The 15,951-nt window shown below is 45.6% G+C and overlaps 2 protein-coding genes across 2 annotated transcripts in view; one reads left to right on the top strand and one right to left on the bottom strand.

Moving 5' to 3' along the window:
• Window positions 1-822: 822 nt before the first annotated feature.
• On the bottom strand, window positions 823-14,343 carry SARC_05014 (hypothetical protein; the record flags this gene model as incomplete). Its single annotated transcript, XM_014301140.1, has 23 exons — window positions 823-1,170; window positions 1,644-1,858; window positions 2,025-2,199; window positions 2,660-2,775; window positions 2,997-3,118; window positions 3,814-3,969; window positions 4,843-4,963; window positions 5,294-5,426; window positions 6,134-7,834; window positions 8,015-8,179; window positions 8,598-8,884; window positions 9,110-9,227; window positions 9,593-9,664; window positions 9,832-9,883; window positions 10,004-10,093; window positions 10,469-10,687; window positions 10,985-11,283; window positions 11,791-11,864; window positions 12,040-12,107; window positions 12,501-12,548; window positions 12,838-12,932; window positions 13,544-13,637; window positions 14,269-14,343. 23 exons carry the CDS (start codon window positions 14,341-14,343, stop codon window positions 992-994), a joined length of 4,674 nt encoding a protein of 1,557 aa, XP_014156615.1. The 3' UTR covers window positions 823-991.
• A 780-nt stretch (window positions 14,344-15,123) lies between these two features.
• SARC_05013 (hypothetical protein) overlaps window positions 15,124-15,951 on the top strand; it is an 8,746-nt gene continuing 7,918 nt past the window's right edge. The window contains exons 1-2 of the mRNA XM_014301139.1: window positions 15,124-15,252; window positions 15,530-15,636. Of these exons, the coding sequence (XP_014156614.1) occupies window positions 15,223-15,252; window positions 15,530-15,636 (137 nt within the window). The 5' untranslated portion in view covers window positions 15,124-15,222. The remainder of the gene's footprint in view (window positions 15,253-15,529; window positions 15,637-15,951) is intronic.

Raw genomic sequence — 15,951 nt, 5'->3', positions numbered from 1 at the left:
AAACAAATAAAGATACCTAAACCCTAAAACCCTAAAAACCCTAAAACAACCCTAAAACCCTAAAACCCTGTGGGATTGGCATTCGCATTGTCCCATGGGCGTGGGTGTGGATGTGGGTGTGCATATGCGTGTTTGTGAATGCTCGTGCCCAAATCAATAGCATGTGTGGGGCTTTGAATCACTGATACCACAGCCGCTTCGCTGTGTTGGTGGGAGTGGGAGTGGGTGCGGGGGTTCTTGTTGGGGCTCTTGTTGGGGGCGTTGTTGAGAGTTGGTATAAACTGTATGACTTGTGGGCTTGTGCGAGGTTTGCTTCTGGCTACAATTGGCGATGGACTGGCAAACCCCGGAAAACGCCGAGATGGAAAGAGGAATGATGGGCACTCGCTCCGCTGCCGAATATGAGGTATTGGGTTTTAGGCTTTAGTTCGGCTTGAAGATTGCGCCTAGGCTGCAACACACACCTATACTCGAGGAGTAGCAGGTCAACACACCAGCACTCGAGGGAAGCGTTTATAGTCCAAAAAGTGCACTACACTAAACAATCTACCCACCAAATGTGAAGTATCCGTGAGTGGCAGTAGCATGGCACAGACACATACGCATACATGTAGCGTCCGTGAGCACCACAAACTCAATGGAGGCACGAATGTCTTGCAGCAACAGTGCCCTACAGATGCCGTGGATGAGCCATGTACACCCAGACAGACCAATGGCGTGCGACAAACTACTATAACTACATCGCGTGGCCAGTGTGCATTGAGGGTCAACGGTTCAATATGCTACTACAAACCAAACACAAGAGGTCTGTGACCACTGCGGTCATGATGTAAAGTAGTTTATTTCGATTTCTGTTAGTCCAAGGGTATGAATCTGAGCTGAATAGCTCTGTTTCTCCAATCTTTTCATTTGATGGCCAGAACAATTGTTTACGAATGTTTCGTCTCGTCCTGAATCATACACCTCTGGCTGATGAATGGATATGCACATTTCAGGATTCGCGAGTCACACTTCGCGTAGCCTTGGATGTGCCAACTACTTTCGCGGCCTTGCCAGTGGATGCGGTTGTTCCGTCAGTGCTCTCATGAGAAGTGGCCTTCCTCTTCTTAGGTCTGTATTCCATTTGCTTCTTCCGAATCTTCTTGTTCCTCTTCTTAGTTGCTTCAAGCACTGGAACGTACGAAATCACAAAACTGCATTAATTCATCACACTCCCCATAAAATAAAAATTGACCAAGATAGATGAGCCCTAGCGACAACAAACAATATTTCTTAACAAGATATCAACATATTGAATACGGACACCAGGCGTCGAATCTGAACATAGTCACTTTATGCTATGACCTAAAGCTTAAAAGCTTCTTAGCTAAGACCACAAACAAAGTCAGTTGTTTGAGCCTTACCCCTTCTTCGTACTTTGCATTGCTACTTCACATACTCCTATGACCAACATATTTATAATCTTCTTTCCCACAACATTTACTTCCAGTTAATTGCTCGTCTGCCGTTTGATGCTCTATTTGTAGCTCATGATATCATCATAACATACATTCCCGATGCATTCCTCCAATTCCTTCATCAACCAACACCTAATGTCACCAAATACAACACACCCTTCTTCTTCCTCTGCAAATACAACACACCCTTCTTCTTCCTCTGCAGGCTGATGGCTGTCTTCACGCGCTTGCTTTCGATGCTGCGGTTGGCCGACTGCGCCTGGGGCGCAAAGTAGGCGTGCAGCGTAGGCTGTCTACGTTGCTGCTTGTCGGGGTTCATCCGCCGCCTCACCACTGGCAGTAGCATCTCGTCTGTACGCTCATAATCCCAATTGAACATGGCCGATGCATACTCACGCAGCCTACAACAAGAAAGAGTGTCATGAGATTAAAACGCTCACACAAGTAAAACGCGATACCCCAAATTTAATGACAAGATAGCACTGATCAATGCAATAAAGACTGCGGTCAAAGTTCATCGAGTGGTGCAAAGATATAAAACTAAACAAATTATACACGGTTTCATACTTGTCTATGTCAGGGTCGCCAAACTCGAAGGATTCTGTACTGGTGTCCACTGCTGGATGAGTGTAAGCCTTGCGAACCTCTGGATCAGGAAAGCCCCGCGGGAGCATCAGAGGCACCTTAGCCATACGCAATTTCCTCCTGAAAGCCGTCTCTGCCTCATCCTTGTGTACAGGCACTGCGATGGAGAATCACAATTAAGTGGCTGTCAGTTATGCAAGTACTAGCAGGTTTCGCGAATAAGATAGCGCTCGAGCAATATGCTGCAGAAGTTATGTCACTATCACAACTTTTGCTGCGATATGTCTTATCATCAATTAAAACGACAAAACACCTGAAGTGCGATTCAGATAGCCGCATGGGGCAGAAATGTGTGCCAGTCATTATATCATCGATTCTCATCACCAAAAATTAATAGCAGCCACGCCTTTATGAGCCTCAGATTGTAAGAAAGCATACCTAGTCTATAAACCAATAGCAGCCACACCTGTATGAGCCATAGACTCTAAGAAAGCATACCCTAACCTATCATTAAATAACAGCCACACCTTTATGAGCCATAGACTCTTAGAAAGCATGCCTAGTCTATAAACCTAGCAGCCACACCTTCATGAGCCATAGACTCTAAGAAAGCATACCTAGCCTATTAAGTTCGTACCAGTCTCTGAACTGCACCAGAGGGTCCACACACGTGCCAGTCATTCCAATTTGCGTACCCTTTTCATCGTCATCGTCATCGTCGTCGTCACCATAGCTGCGATGTACAAGTGACCAACACATTCGAGTAGTGCAACCAGAAAGTCTGTGTGTACCTCAACGGTCGCATACTGAACAAGTTCATTCGAACTACAAAACAGTGGCAAACCGCACTACAACTCCCAACTGAACGATCACCGATAATAAAGTACACTGAAGTCTGCATGTATGGCACGACACGGGACAGGACAGACACTACGTTATGCGGGTCACATTTACCTTCCGCCAAATTCGCTGATGATTTCAATAGACGTCACCGGCCCCACTCCACGAATGCCTTCTGTGTAGTCTGATCCACTGCACAGCGCCACATTAATTAGGTCTGTGCGGGACAGATTCAGCTGTGCTCATAAGGGCAGCAATCACAAAGTGAGAACACAGGCGTTGAAAGTGAGTCAATTATCATACGCACTCATGTATATAGAAGAGTAAACGAAGTGCATGCAAACATGAAAGGGGTTTCGAGATTTAGGATACATGCTGAAAACTGATAAGCTCAGTCCCATGGTCTAATGATCTAATGGTCTGTTTTGACGTGCGACACTGAAGCCATCAGCTTACTGTCCCGTACGGTAACTCTCTGGAAATGATCACGATCTGAATATGAAGTATTGCCAGGGTGACCAACGGCAAGGCTAAACACCGACGTGTCTTCACGACATCCAAAGGTACATAATTGTATTCATACTGCGCGTGATCGAGGTTTGTTTCACTCAACTTCACACGATTATCAAAACTTGCAACTATGTTCGGCGCATTGGAGTGCAAATGCAATTCTCAAAACGAACGCCAGACATAAGCACTGCAGCTACTGACCACCCCTCCTTATCAAACACACTCACACACCACGCGCCACACATAGAAACTGCAGCTACTGACCACCTTTCACCCATCAAACACGCTCACTCACCACACGCCACACATAGACTCTGCAGATACTGACCACCCTTCACTTATCAAACACACTCACACACCACACGCCACACAGAAACTGCAGCTACTGACCACCCTCCACTCATCAAACACACCCACACACCATGCGTTCAATGTCGTTGATCTGGTACAGCTCCGCAGTATTACTGAGGCTGAACATGTTCTTGTACACTGTTCGGGCGCCAAATAGGAATATATCACTGTCTTCTGTAATGGAACCAGCGCAAAGTCCGAGTCGATCTAGCTCAGCACATTGCGCCTGTAAAGGGTGTGACAGTATATTTAGACCCCGGTGTGCTACAGAGGTATGGCTAAGAGTACAGATGCCACCATGACTATGACTATCTTCAAAATACACTTACTTAGACGGCGCTTGATCTACAAGGCAAAAAACAAAACCTACTAAGGAATACTTGTATTGATTAACTTGCCCTTGCTCATGCTCACGCAGGGCTACATAATAGATATTAAACATACTATCTTTGGTCAGTTTGAATAACCCCTTTTACCGTATTGAACACAGCGTACCAGAAAAAGGAGGAAGCTGGTTTGTAGGCGGCGCATGAGTCTCGTAGAGTAATACTGGGCAAACATCAACTCTCGTAGCTATATAAATAATTTACACTGAAGGCCATGTGCACCCTTGAACCATATACTAAAAATATGACAGGATGCACTGGCTAATTGCTCACGAGTGCCTCAATCAATGCTCGACATGCAGAGGCGTTAGGGGTGTTGCATGAAGGCCCCAATTATATTGTAAGCTCCTTAGAAAAAATCAATGACATAGCATCGATGCAAACATCACGAGTGGGGCGATTGGCCAGTGCTCGGCTCAGCGATTTCACGCACTTACAAGCAATCAGCACTCAAAGTTTTATATGGATGTAGAGTTTATGGTTTAAACCCGTTATTCATAAGTAGAGTGCACACAGGCTAAAAACACACCTAATCATATGGTCAGAAAAGTAGACAAAATAGTGGATCAAAATATACCCACAGGCTTAAGATTGGGGCACAATCACGAAACAGGACGGAGAACACCTGAGGCTTAATAACGAATGGCACAAACATATACATATATACTTATACATATACACATATCCTTATGCATATGTACATATACACATACTTCCGCCTCAGATGGACTGTCAATCCACGGCACTCCGAAGAGTTTGAGCAGTGTCTTGGAATCCGAGTATATGTCTTCCGTCACTTGCGATGCATCGCGTTTGGCCGCACGCTTCTCTTTCCTGTAATATCAAAACAGCAAATAAATAAACACCGCAGCTCACTAGGTATTTGTACGGCGCTCGTGAATACGATAACGCTCACTCTGGTGTCATATTTTGGGTTAGCCCTGAAAAGCCGTTTCACAGTTGCGGTCACACGTTCCCCCACTTCATATAGTGGCTCTGATGAAGTTCGATGGAACTATATATTTAGAACATGGTCCACACATCTAGCAAATTGCGCAGAACAACTTAAGCCTGGGCTAATTGAAACGCCTAAAGTAGACGAATCCAGATAACAGGCTAGAGCCGGCAAGTCAAAACTAGATTAAGAAATACAGGCGAGCCTACCGAATTTGTTTCCACTCCTGTCGCAGTTGGCCCTGGATTCCTTCGATGTCGTCCATGTTGATCATCCCGATGATGCCGTCCATTGCATCATCATCACTGTCCTCAGCAAACAGCCCACCATCTGCATCCATTTCTAAAATAGAACAGCCACAACTTAGAAGGTAGAATGAAACTATGCACATGTATCGGTAAGGGCGTACTAAGACAATGTACGCGAACCAGAATGCAATTATATTCACTGGAGGAAGACTTTGACAATGTACGAGAACCAGATTGAAATTTATGATCTCTGGAAGAATAGGACAATGATACTTTGAGCTTTGAGCATATGTACGGTTATTCAATCTACCCATTCGAAAGCGCCATAATAAAGCGTCTCAGTGAAATACATTCTCCAAGCAACAGCTACCCTTAACCGTATCAAATGCATACAAGAACGCGTCAGCACAGAAATGTACACCCAACCTCCTACGTGTCACTTAACAATTCATTAACAAGCACCCCACCCCACAGTCATTAAACAATCTGATGAAATGTGGACGAGTGTGATACAACACACACCACCCACTTTATAGATATTTGAAAGCACCTCACCCCACACATGTCTCTGAACAACCTGATGATATGTGGATGAGTGCGGCACAACGCACACCACTTATTATACAGACATTTATAACCACCCTACCCCACACGTGTCACTAAACAATCTGATGATATGTAAACGAGTGTGGGACAACACACACCACTCATTACAAAGACATTAGAAGCACCTCACCCCACACGTGTCATTCAACAATCTGATGATATGTGGACGAGTGTGGCACAACACACACCACCTACCGCTTTGATCGCCCAAGGCGTTGTCGGTGTTGCGCATGGCATCGTCGTCTGTGGTTGCGCCGTAGAGACTGTCTATGTCTGTGAAGGGGTCGGTGTCGTTTGCACCGCCTCGTGGCCCATGGCTGCCTCTGATATGCTTCTGCCCATCTGTTCTGGTGTATTTATGGGCATCGTCGACGTGTATGGGCACCCCATCCACCTGCACTTGTGGCTGATCCTGTGGGAGGGGTGGGCGGGACGCCTCGTGTGTTTGGGAAGGACTGTCGTTGGTTAAATCCATGTCCATTTGATCATCTGCGCGCATCTCTTCGTGAGTTGGCCAATGTCCCATAGAGGCGTCTACTTTCTTGTGCACATCTGCTGGTGGTGTTGTCGCGTGTGGTGGCGATGGGTTGGTCGCACTGTCAGATGCGCCTCTACTGTTCGTAGAAGGCGATGGGGCCCCCAGCGCTGTAGTGGCATTGTCTTCGCTCTCATGACCAGTTGCGGTGTCTGTGATGACGTCCTCAGTATGCGTATTCGCCTTTATATTCGTAACACGTACGTATTCTTTTTTGGAGATGTCGTCTGATTGTGTAGGTCCACTGCTCCCTTTTCGTTCGGGTAAAACATTATATATTCCAGCATTTGTTATATTTATTTCCGATGACTGTATCTGACCAGCATTGTCCTGCCCTTGCCTTCCCCATTCACTTTCCTGTGCATCATCGCACCCCCTGTATTGGCTCCCATTGCCCGTGGTATCACTCAGCGTGTGGTTGGCCTTGTCCTTCTGCTTCTGTTTCTCGTCGTCACTGTCGATGAAGAATCCAAACTGTTCGTTGAGCAACGCATCGTCGTCCGCATTGGTGTCGCCATTCAACAAATAATCAAAGCCCGCATGCGCCTCAGTGACTGCTGCATCATCGTCGTCGTCGATGTCGCCATACGCCTCACTGACGGCGTCGCTCGTCTGCCCGTCTGTCGCGCGTGTGTCTTGTTCTGTCGTGCGTGTCATCGGTTCTGTTGGCTGGTCGGTATGTCCTGTGTTGTGGGTGTTATGTGTCATGGGCAATGCCTTCTGTGTTGTATGTGCTTGTTGGTTCGTCTTGTTTTCAGTCTGTTGCTGCATGCGCTTGTAATCGCCTTGAAAATTTGTATTCGTCGCATCAGCAATAGATGGTGTTGCTTTCGCTGCCATTTCGACATGTGTGACATCCTGCTCAGATTTGTCCGCGATGCTTGCCGTGGCAACCGAACTGCCGACCATTTCGCCTCTTTCAGACGACTTTGTATTCCAATGTTCCCTACTGTAGCCAGATGCTGTTGTGATGCGGTCGTTCCCTTTGTTTCCACTGGTCGTAGAATTCGGTGCAAGAGTGTCACGTTCGGGAAACGGAATCGCAAATGGTGAGCTAGTCAGGTGTTTGGAAGGGCCGCCGGTGCTTTGTATAGACGCTGCACTTGAGGGGTGCGCAAGTGCCATTGGCCGTGTCGGTGTAACGGTGCCACTCTGTATTGTATTACTACCGCTCTGTGCTGAAGGAATACAAATCATTGATTTCGACGAGCTGCTCTCGCCGTTGACAGGCACAGGATGTTTGACTGATGGCATCGTACTTCTTTGCATGGCGAATGGCGACGACGTCAGTCTCCGACTAGACCCTTCGCCATTGGTAGTTGGCAAATTTGTTACTGTGATTGACGCGAAGGCAGTTGGTTCTGTAACAAGGGAAGTGCAAAGTATAAGAGGCATTACACAGCGGCTGGACATACCACAGAAGCACATATACCGCCAGTTGGGAGCTCAGCAACCGAACGTCCCCAGTCCCGTACACTGTGTGCACACAAACAGAGCGACAGATGACCACACAACCTACAAACCCTAAACTTTAAACCTACCATCAGCCTTGGCTTTGCCTTTACCGGAGGGGATCTTGACTAGCTTGTGGCTGCTAGTCTGAATCGGGTCCCTATTGATTCTTGGCTTGTTCATCTCTTCTCTCGACAGCGCCAACGCCTGTTGCAACTGTTCAGCGCTGTCTGTCCGCTTTAGCTCACCAGTAGCTGTGTGTACAAAAGCACATCCACAGTAGCACATCAGCAATTGGTTAAATACGGCCAAAAGTAGAAGCAGAAATCAAAAGATCAGACACAATCACAAGAACGCACAGGGGTAATGGTACGCAAAAAGGAGCAGATGAAACTGCCAGGCAATGATACGGTGCATGGCCTCATCCCACGTATGCGTCAAGAATATTTATGCCAAATACATCCGATGAAAAATTGGAATCTTTAAACAAACTAGCCATTCGTTCAATAAATGAACTAAAACAAGATTACTGGGTGATCATGTGATTCATATACTTTACACTAAAGCTCTAACCCTGAAACCCTAAAACCCTAAAACATACGGGTGGCCAATATCTGTGTAAAAGATACAAAAACACTCAGAAAACTCCATGGCGCCGGTTAAGAGGCATACCGTGACTGGGGGATTGCGCTTGTTGGAGAGACAGAGCGAGGGCCATCTGCAACTCATCGTCTGTGCCATTGTCTGGTGAGGACGGTGGGGCAATGCGTGTGCCGAGTGCGTTTGCAGTTGGGCCCTGTGTGTGCATTGCTGTGTGTGTTCTGCTGCTGTGTGCTGTTGTGGCAGTGTGCTCTACTGCTTGTACTGGCTGTCCAAGTGACATGGCTATGGCCATCTGCAGTTGTGCGTCTTCGTCGCCTTCGTTCGAGGCGGTTGCTTTGCCGGTCTCCAGCACTTGACTAATCGATGTGTGAGATGCATAACAGTTTATAAGAGGTTTGGTGGTCTGCGGACACCACACACCTACAAGCATACACAAAGACGTCGGAGGAGTGGCAGATTTAGGGCTGTTCAAGAGTTATCGTAACAGAAAAATTGCTACAGAAAATACACTGCAACACAGATACAAAGGATACACCAAGGGTACGCAGATAAATGGGGCTAGTGAGGGGCCAAAGACTTACTCATCATCTGCGATGTCGGGATCATCCATGGTGAAGTTGCTTGGGTGAGAGGGATCAAACATGGATGCAGGAAACAGGTCGTCATCGCTATCACCGTCAGTCTCAATGCCATCCAGCACTACCACAGAGTAGACGGACAGTAAAATGAGATGCATGTACGACGAAACAATATGTGCGGCATAACAAAGCCAACAGAAGCACAATATAGCACAAGGGGTTCGCCATCACATGCAGGTATGCCATCCCAGATAAAATCGTGTATTGTATGCAATTGAATCTCATAACACTGCACAAGTTCAGTCTATTGTTTCGTCGGCGTCAATGACCGTTCAGGGTTTCAGGTAAACTCCGCCACGCTACCTTTTACTGCAATTCTTGAACAAACCGTACATTCTAATGCGCGTAGGTAGCACGCTTGCACAGACATATGAGGTATAGCAGGAGAGAGTTAAACACAAAAGCGTCCTAACATAATCTACCTACCTTTGATAGGCACCTGGACAGTCACTGGCACACTTCCGGGTGGCGGCGTTGCAGTATTGGCGATGCGAGGCACTGGTATACGATGTGGACGATACATATGAATATAAAATCTTGCAAAACAATCGAAAATTGTAGGGGTAATACGTTACATATAAAACCAAACAGTGAAAGAATTAATATATACTTTTAGACAACTACTACGACAACTTCACCGCAGATTGTGCTGAGTGTTTGCGTACCATTCCGAGGCCCCGCAATTTGTTTCATTTCCGTTTCACCATCATCGTTATCCTACATGGAGCAAACAAGCTAACAATCAGGGTCATGTGTTACGAGCTCATCGTATCGAGCGGAGAACAGTCCATCTTCACCGGAAGTAAAACAACAGGTCACTCTGTCGACAAGACACACCTCTTTGAAATATTGCAGAACAAACTCGGTGTCGGCATCTCCCGCTACCCGTCTTGATCCTACTCCTGACTCGTCGTTGACATATTGCAGCTGTGGGCACGGGATGAAATGACAGGAACGAGGCTGTAGTGTAGTAGTGCCACACGAGCACTGCGCACGAGGCGCGTACTTCATGTGTACGCTCAAGGTATAACTGATAAGCACCACTACGCAGCAAATGCAAACTTTGGCGCTAACGATCACACATGACAAGAGCCGGCGACTGTGACATACTGCACAAAAGCGCAAAAGGTGGTGAACTAAATACGAGATACGCAACCGCAACTGTAGAGGAACACAGCCAGAGGTGACGATTACCCGCGCAACGCATACATAGGATGGAGCCACAAACTAAGAAGAACACCGTCATGACGCATACAGAGAACAACTCTGGCATGACAAATTCAAGCACACACACATACGTACCCTCGCGCGGACATCATCGATCTGCCTAGAAATGTGATTCTTCTTCAGCAACCGCTGTATTTGCATATCACTGTACGACGTGGCGTCTTTGGACATCTCATGCGATGCCTTTTCCTTATTAAAGCGAGTCCAATGCTTCTGCCTCTCCTGCACCTCCACCAATATCTCGTGCTGGATGTCAGCAGGTAACGCCAGAAACTGCTCAGACGTCACGTCGAACTGCAAAGTACAAACGATGGCAGTGGTTACAAAAGAAGGAGCCCTGAGTTAAATGGCTCAATGTAGCATACGTACTAACGATAGATACCCCATTCAGAGGAACATGCACACACGCCAATAAAGCATTGCACAAGCATGACCATTCACTGAAACTGGCAAATACACAGTACGAAGTAATAAAAGAAAGACTTTACTTGTACGAATCGAGAACACTTCTCAATTCAGCAAACACATACAATACAAACATTAGCCTACACTGCATTAACAAAGTATGTACGACTTAGCCGTGGCACACACCTTCGTAACATCCACCATAAGAAATTTTGACAGAAACTGTTCTCGCTGCATATAGGCATCGGCGTCGTCAGTCCCCTCACCTGCGGCGGTTGGTTGCGCTGTGTCTGCTTGTACACTGTCCAATGGTTGCCAGTGCGTATGCGGGTGCTGCTGCTGTTGCGGAGGTCTCTGCTGCGCATGGTCATGGTCATCGCTGTCGCTGTCGCTGTCCATGGTCTGCTGTTCTTTGGCTCTTGCGAGTTCAGCTTCTTTCGCAATTTCCTCTGCACTTTGCTCATGTATTACAACGGAGCCGTCGACTAGTACAATGGAAGCATCGCACGTCAGTTTGAAGGCTTCGCACGGTTCACTACACGAATGAGGATATTCTTATAATACGGGAAAGGAGGTGCAAGGTTACAAATGTGTTTGCGTACGAAGTATGGGAATAGGATAGAGGGCTAGCGGATTCAACAGTCTTTTCTTTAGATTAAACACAAATACGACCAGACCACCACGAGTTAACCAACATACTCTAGGCCAAAGTCCTTGATAGAATACCAAGTATGTACATGGGGCGTGAGAGCTACGAGTGTTATTTGCGATGTTGCAATCCATGCTGAATGTAAAACACCTAGGTGTTCCTGGTATTTGTGTGCAACATTATCGTAATAATTTCCTCTCAAGCGCTGGAATCGATCTACAATTGTAAATATTCGACCTGCGCCCATGGACGCAACTCGCCATTCTTCTCTATGTAAGAAGCATACCTGATTTGAACAATATCAGATAAACATACTCGCATTTAATCACATATGATCTCTCACCCTTTGCGTCTTCGGCTGGAATAAACATGTCATCCTCCGTTTGATTGGGTTTCTTGTAAAGCGACGCTACGTCTCTATAAAGCGGAAATCAGATCATAAATTTTGAACAAGAGTAGGTAAATATGTCAGATAGGCAGCAAACACTATTTTCTTTCCGATTGCGAACATACTTACCTCTCTGCATGAAACAATAATAATCATTCAAATCAACATACACTTGAAACGATAAAAATATGCCCAACAACATACACTTCTTTGCCCGCGAGAGTCGACAGCGCATGGATTCTCATCTGACTTTGGAAGAGCCGCTCAGCTGTCTGTCCGTTGACCAACAAAAAGTTAGTGACAGGCATAGAGAACATTTATTCGTCAGAACTTCAGGTAAAAACAGCGCTAGTTGAAAGAGTTAAGCGTGGCTATATGAACGCAATAACTCGTGTCACGTTGTGATACTAGGCTCTCTATGTGCCACTGGAAAATTCTGCGATGTAGTAGTTAGATCCCTAAAAAAGGCCCTATTCACCTGCCAAACAAATGAGTAGCAACTGATTCACATTCATGGTTTCCAAAAAAATCGAGTTGCCGATGGTTTACGTGTGGTCAACCCTGAATCATACCGTTGAGATTATACTTAAAACAATACTCTAAACTGTACGGTCTACGGACAGAGAACTACGCCGTGAATGTAAAATAGAACGCACAGCCCATACCTTCCTCAGAGTATCCTGCGATCTGTCTCGGAATTGCTTTCGTTTGCTCTGTTAAGTAAATGGAAAACACGAAATGTAAGCTACCACTACACCGAGTGCGCAGATTACGAGAATCATGATCTACGGATGTAGAGACAATCCTTGGTTAATGAGCACTACAAGAGATATCAAATAAACAACGCTGACTTATTCACCAAAATGGCTCAGAGGCAATTAACATTGGCTATTTAGGATAGCCCCTACAAAGATACTTATTATAACATTCGAAAAATCATTAAATTCATCTGTAATTACAGACTCAAACCAAGTACCAAACTTAAGAAAATAATATACATACCAGAGTGCGCAGCTTTAGGGCCGGGGCAGCACCGTCGAAGACTATGATGGGCTTAACCCCATGGTACAGCAGGATGCACAGTCGCCGGAACAGACCTGTGGCACACGCACGCAGTACATGGCAAGTGTAATTGCCATTATGGCAATCAATGAGCAACTCGGTACGTATCATATAAATATTCTGAAGCGAGAGATTCCTCAATTTTAGGGGTCTCCATGTCTATGTCCCACCATTCTCTGGCTTGAGTCGAGTTATAGATAAACCAAGTATTGCACCACGACTATTGTTTTATGAGTGCCATTCCAAAAGCCGCAGCACACCATAGCGAAAGAGTCAGGCAGCGGCTTCTCCGTCAACTACAGTAACCACGTGTCTACTATACGAGATGGAGAAGTACAGAACATCACAGTGTGGCTTGAAATAGACATGTACCGATCGTCGTCACAAACCGATTGCTCGTCACAGTCCGTCCTGGTCACCTGTATCGCACAAGTCTATGCGACATTATAGCCCCGGACCATGGCCTTTGCCAGTCTAAAGCAGTCAATCGTTTAAACAATCACCCCCTCACCACCAATACAGGACACACCACCATTGAGTATTCTGAAACAGTCGACAAGAATAATCCACTGAAACGTCACCACAACCACAACCACCACCACCACCACCACCACTACAAAACACCTTTTAAATGAATTCGACTTACCCAACAGGTGAGCGTTCTTGATGACCTCACCGTCCTGGTCGCGCATGGCTTTCATGTATTGGTACACCCAACTGCTGATGTCAATCGCCACCACCTGAGTATTGAGTGTCACGCGCACATATATGAGTGACGGGGCTCACACAACACACCGAATTCAAAAGTGCTAATGTTCATCTGCGCTTGTAAGATAGCGGTCTGTCTAGAATATGTTGTGAGGACAGACTTGAAGTTGAGAGGTGACTGTACGTCGACGCAGATTTAAGCTTCATCGTGTAGGATAACGCAAGCTTCGTAAACACGTGAAACAATTCGAGAGATAATACTGTACTATTTGGGTAGAGAAATGTACACAGATTGAATATTCAGCTAAAAGTCGGTTGCAACATGCATAACGATTTCCGACCTCTCTGTACTATGTAGTCTGTCTAGAACTATGATGGGGTGAATAGACACTTGGTGTTGAGGATGGAACATGCACAAAGCCAACAATGTGTTACGTGTGAGAGAGATAAGAAATGTCACTTTGAATCGAGATTATTTACATGATCATATCTCTACTATAAATCACGTATACACCCGTAACATGATCATTCGTTCATCTGGTCATACATGCAAAAACTAGCTATAATAACACAGCAATGTGTGGCAACTTGATCACTTGATCGCTTGAGCGTAACACATGTGACTGCCTGTGTTTGCGAAAGAGTGACTGAAACATGTGGTACCTTGTCAGCCAGGTCATCGAAAGTGATGGGTCGGCCAGCTGGTTGTACTAGATGCCACAGTCCATTGACACCCATGGTCACCAACAATCCAGTGTCAACAATTCAAATATACGGGAGAAAGCCACTTTAGTACACTCGACGTGAACAGGGAAAACGCAATGAACCAAGGGTCGCCTGATCTCGTAGTGGAACTATATTAGTAGCGATCAACCTCGACCTGATATGTGATACGAGTCGGATTTGATCCAGTTGATTATGTGGCTATCCACAAGTGAAGCAGTAAAACTGTAAATAGAATTGCTGGTTACCCTTGTTGATTTATTATAACTTCACTGTTAATTGACTATAACGGACAGATATTGTGATCAACCGCCCCTCGAAATCAGGTAGCTAGCTGTTACCTGGATGAACAACTCTACTGATAAATTACACATTCTTCCTTAAAGTCTCTACTCGAAGTTCAAACCACCTCTATTCTAACGTTGTAGCTCTTCGTAAGCTCAGAAGGCGCACATGAACATCCTGACAGCATGAACACATCAATTATATATATCCACACGAAACAAAAATCTGGCAGGGAATATCATGATCTAATCCCGCCACTCCAGCGATCCAGCGAAGGGTTCTATTACATTTTAACTTTTATGGATACGGCTTTTTCTACTTTATCCTTCTCTTCAATCTCACCTATTACGTGAACGCCAAAACGTACCAATCGAATTGTGTACCGAGCCTTACCTGAATGTGTCATCACTTTCTCGATGTCAAAATAGATGTCATCACAAAACTAGACTCGGAAGACAAAAGATGTGTACATATAAATCGAATGAATACGAGAGATGTCTTCACTGTTCACAGGCCGAGCACCTCTTCGCAATAGAAATAGTCGCACAACGACCTAACGCAGATACATCGCAGTAGGCAATAGTACACGTGAGCAGAACCCTATCAACCATGACAAGCTTATACCGTGTCAACTATCAGGTAAGACCGCGTTAACTTGGGCCGGGTGTGTTATTGCCAAATAAACCTGTTTATTGTCTCGGCCACGAACAGTGCTACCTTCGATGCGGAGCGTAATTTGGTTGTACATAAAATGTAGACATGTGTAGCCACTCTCGTTGAATTTATTCGACACGATCATATTTGACAAGGCGTGAACTTGTGTTGGTTCTCATAACCTTGTCGTACCTTATGCATTGGGTGGGTGTTCGAACAAAGCTACCCACTAACAAAATATTTTCGGCATACGACATAACAGTTGCGGCCCCATCGACGAGACGAGTTGATTGAGTTCATCAAATCGACACTGGTCTCAACTTTTGTGCTGCAGGGAGATCGTAGTGTATACGAGCGCACATTTCAAACGTGAGCTGATCGTTTTTATCTTCTTTTCTGTTTCCCTTTGTCATTGAGTCTATGTGAGGTTACCTTGGGTAGGCGCCATAATGCGAAATGGTGCACTGAGTGAGGATCAGTATATTCGGCTAATAACAATAAAATATGTATTCGGAAGTTCTGTATGGGAGTCGCTTGTAATCTATGTGTAAGCGACATTTCTGCTTTTAATAGTTTCGATATTTCTAAAATCGGTAGTGGATATGTTTGAATACCCATAATCGTAAGCATAGTAGCTTGACTTTACAATTTAGTATCACACGTGCTTCGTATAGTCTTGAGTGA

The sequence above is a fragment of the Sphaeroforma arctica genome, assembly GCF_001186125.1.
Source record: "Sphaeroforma arctica JP610 unplaced genomic scaffold supercont1.304, whole genome shotgun sequence".
Classification (NCBI taxonomy): Eukaryota; class Ichthyosporea; order Ichthyophonida; genus Sphaeroforma; species Sphaeroforma arctica.
The sequence above is the reverse complement of the archived record's forward strand: the minus strand, read 5'-3'. Positions and strand labels throughout refer to the sequence as shown.